At 39.5% G+C, this 4,347-nt stretch overlaps 1 protein-coding gene across 1 annotated transcript; it reads right to left on the bottom strand.

Annotated features, from left to right (window-relative positions):
• Positions 1 to 6: 6 nt before the first annotated feature.
• On the bottom strand, positions 7 to 3,790 carry LOC141817410 (uncharacterized; the record flags this gene model as incomplete). The annotated part of the gene is made up of 3 exons (XM_074705062.1): positions 3,743 to 3,790; positions 3,273 to 3,611; positions 7 to 3,129 (listed from the first exon to the last, which is right to left on the bottom strand). Coding segments are annotated over exons 1-3 (3,510 nt in total), but the record flags the coding sequence as incomplete, so codon positions are not given.
• Positions 3,791 to 4,347: the final 557 nt, after the last annotated feature.

Below are 4,347 nucleotides of genomic sequence, written 5' to 3'. Positions count from 1 at the left end.
TGATATACATAAAAAGTCCAACTGATCCTGAAATTCACACAGTCTAGGCATTAAGTCTTCCTGCATCAAGGTAGGTAACTGCAACGACCACCGATGATCAGGACTATGAGGGCATACATTCACTTCAAATAAATATTTCTTTGACAAGTTAATAAGTTCAAGTGTATCTTCATGTTCCTGAATATAAAGGTCAATCAATGTCTCTAGCTGCAGCAAGGAATTAAAGAAGTCATTATCACCAAGATCAACAACTCGAGTGAGTTTGTCACTGCCAGCCAACTTTTGGGGAGTAAAGAGATCCATATTTGATTTATGATATTCCAGTTTCCTGATTAAAGCAATACATTTTTCCTTAGCCTCCTTGAAAACAATTTCTTTCTTCAGCAAAATCGAATCAGATTCATCTTTGGCTCTTTGTAGGTCATCCAACCTTTTCACTAAAGAATCATATTTCCCAACGAGCTCTTGGATCTCTTCATCTTTGGTCAATAATATTGACTCTAAATCATTACTTTTAGATAAAAAGAAAAGCCGCTCATCCAACAACTTCTTTAGATGCATAGTAAGTGCTTCGCAACGTTCAGGCAAAATTTGCAAAATTTCCTCATCTCTCAGATCAGCATCTAGTGCCCCAATGTTTTCACATGATTCCTTGAGCAGTTCCGAAATGCTTCCATACATTTTATGCATTTGGCCAGAAGAAAATTGATTCCTGTCTGCGAGAGCAATAAATAATTTGTTTTGTTCCGTGTATGAATTCTTGAGAGTATTAAACTCCAAATTAGAAGCATTTAGTTTCTCATGCAGATTGTTGACCAATTCTACAGTAGCATCAACCGAAGCCATGCTAACTGAAGCAACATCAATATTATCAGAAAACGGAAATAAACTATGTTTATTTAACTTTTCAATGGCCCTATAAATCACTGCCTTAAGTGAATCTCTTTCACACTTTAGAGTAGAAAGTTCACCATCAGCTTTTAATTGCAACTGTTCTATCTCACTCAGAAACTTCCCCAACTTATCATGAGTATCTTGTTGTAAATCATCAAACTGATCTTCAAAGTTCTGTACTCGGCATGAATTCCTGGACATCTGGTCTACAAGAGCATCAATCTTTTCCTCAATAGTGGCACTTCTCTTCTTGAGAGCTTGAGAATCCATCTGAAAGTTTTTTGAGGTAGATATATTATTCCATTTCTTTACCATATGTACCTCAGCTTTTCTAATTTCCAGTTCTATCTGCTCAATTGCATCTCTAAGACAGGATATTTGTTCCTTCATTACTGAATATGCATCGTCCAACTGCCCTTGCCCTCCTTGACACATTGGAGGCTCTTCTTCTGCAATATCAGGATTTTGTTTTGTTTCAAATGATTGTATAAGCTGTGATACACCAGATGCTCCGGCTTTTCCATCTGACCTCAAGGACAATGATTGTAAATGCATTCCTTCAATTGACTTCTGAAGACTCTCCAGTACATCTTTGGCCTCTTGCAAATAGTCTTCCAGAACTCCCATGACAGAACTGTCTGCATAACCATAACTCTTTTCTCCGGCATGATACTCAGTTTCATGTGACATAGCTTCTGTTGAGATGCAAGATGACTTGAATTGTTCATACTCTATCTCTTTTAGCTTAGCTTCATGGATAGCCAAACTGCTTGACAGATACAGTTTAATCTCTGCAAGTTGATCAAAGTTCTCTGACTCCATATTATACTCAGCATCGTTTTGTTTTTCAAGTGCAGTACATAAGCTCTCTTTTTTCTCCAGCAATTCAGAAACAAGTATTGCATTCTCATTTGCTAAAAATTCTTTTTCCTCTGCAATTGCATTCCTTGCGTCAACTTCTGAAGTGAGCCTTGTAGTTAACTCTACATTTTCTTTCTGTAAAATTTCCAGTGAATCCCTGCAAGAAGCTAACTCCTCCAGCTGATGCACCATTTCCTGTTGGGACACTTCAAATTTTCTCTGCAGCTCCATAAAATTATCATTGAGCACTTCAAATTCTTGTTCTCGTGAAAGTAATCTGATCTCAAGTTTTTCCTTCACAGCACTCATATCTTGGAGCTCAGATCTGAACTGTGCCAGCTCTTTATCAGCAACTGCAACTTTTTCCTGAGTTACTTGAAGTAAACTATAGAGTTTTGACATCTCAGCAGCAGACTGCCTGCAGGAGTTGTCGTGCAAGTCAACTTGCACTTCCAGTTGAAACTGGAGAAAGTCCCTTGAAATGTTTGCTAAGTAAAGATGCCTTCTAACATTTTCCAGTGCATCTGCAAAACCACTGCAACTTGTTGGCATAGGGCACATGACTAACGAAGAAACTTGGTCTGTTGAACCTAAAATTGGGTAACAGGCATCCTCCTTGAAGGTCTCACCAACCTCGTGAAATGAGGAAACTTCTTCTTCTGGAGGTTTGTCACTTGACCTGCCCTCACAATGTACAGCCTCACTGAGGGAGTTTTGTATGCTTCTTCCTCTTAGAATCCCTGAATCTTCTATAGAAGAAACATGCTCCTTCCCATGGGCAGCAACATTTTTCTGAGAAAGAGTAATCTCAACATTTTCTCGCAGTGAAGAAGTGTGGTCAAGAGTACGTTGAAACGCTGGAACCTCCAAGCTATCTTCTACTGTTGTTTGGTTTGAAAATGGCATTTCCAAACTTTCATCAAGCAGAATAACCTTGCCTGGCGAAACCTGAGCTGGCATTTCTTCATTTATATGGTAAATACTGGTATCCACCTCTTGAGCATCTTCAGTTAGGGTAGAAAACACAGAAACTTCTTTGTCAATCCTTTCATCAAGATCTTCAAAAGCAGCAAGGTCTGTAGGTATTTCATTTTGCTCTGTGCCATGATTACTTCCATTCTTCTCAGATGAAATTAAAGGAATAACCATATCCTCATCTCTTTCAACAGGTAAAGCAGACCATCCAACCAGATCTTGAGACACTGCAAGATCTAAACCAGGTTCAACTGTGAAAGCTTTCACTTTTTCTCCATCAGTACCCAAAGCTAATCCATGAGTACTTCCACCAGCATCATCGATCCTATTTTGCACTGTTCGAATTCCAACTGCTGGGCTCTCTCCATTACAATGTTCCATACCAGAAGATTTCATTTCCTGCATTGCACCTAACCATCAAAACATGTGAATACAATCACACATAGCCCCGCAACCCCTTATATTTAATTCATCCCTCCCAGCCAAATACAAATAGAAAGGAAAAAAGGTATAGCTGCTAAATCACAAACTGTTTCCCCTACCTCTTTATTCATATCAAAAGCTGAAGATGAGCCTTCACCAATACGAGGTTCAATGGCCACTCTTTCAGGAGCCTTCCTATCATCCAGAGCTCCATGATCAACCACTTCTGAGGTGTTCACAGTTGGAAAATCCACACGACCGACCACTACGGACGGATCCAATGTATCCATTGTCAATGCATCAGATTTAACGGTGGAAGTTGAAGTGGCAACCTTGGGCTCTAAGATATTCGTCAACTCGTCGGCATGAACATCCTTATGCTGCTTGCTGCCTCGGTTCGAAGATTGAGCATCCTTATTCCCGCCCTTTTGGTCTTTCTTCTGTCTAAATTGTCGAAGCTGGTACGCAACAAAACAGCAGAAAAATTAAAAAGAAACCACAAAATCAATAACTCCGACGACACGGATGAAAATAAACAACTACAACCAACGACGATAACAAAAAGAAAAACGAACAAAAAAAAAAAAACCTTTTTGCGGCCAGCGGCGAGGTGATCCGATTTCTTGCTTTTATCCATGGAATCAGCAAGGAGCAGTCGCAAACCAAACGACGTTGCGGAGATCAACTCTGCCTCAGAGGCATCTGAATTCTCGGAGCGACGGACCTTAGAGCGATCAAATCGCTCCAGTTGAGGGGCCGGATGCGAACCCTACGATCTTTCAAATAAAGGGAAAAAATGTTCAAAACCGCAATCGAACGAGACAACATTCTCATCAGTGTTCGAAATCTGGGACTCGTATTAATCGCACCTTCGTTTCCTTATCAGGCGACAGTAGAGTTCTTCTTCTTCTTCGTCTTCGGGTTCGGTTGCTGGCGTCGTTGGTCCGATCGCGTTTCTAAATTAAATCTTGCGGACTCAGGATCAGATATCGAGCGGTTGTTTCGATCCGATATAGAAGGATCCGATACCGGCCGATTTATTTATTAAAATATTCACTCAACAGTCAATGTCACTAATTCAATAAATAAATATATATATATATATATATAACTCGTCCTGATAGAATATTTGGTACGCTTGTAAAGATTCCGAAGATCCAAAATATAAATAATGATATTTTTATTTTTTTTATT

This window comes from Curcuma longa, unplaced genomic scaffold (assembly GCF_044706935.1).
Source record: "Curcuma longa cultivar G26 ecotype Majalengka, Jawa Barat unplaced genomic scaffold, ITB_CL_G26_1.1 contig_20431, whole genome shotgun sequence".
Classification (NCBI taxonomy): domain Eukaryota; kingdom Viridiplantae; phylum Streptophyta; class Magnoliopsida; order Zingiberales; family Zingiberaceae; genus Curcuma; species Curcuma longa.
Note: the sequence above shows the minus strand (reverse complement) of the source record. Positions and strands in the feature narration are given on the sequence as shown.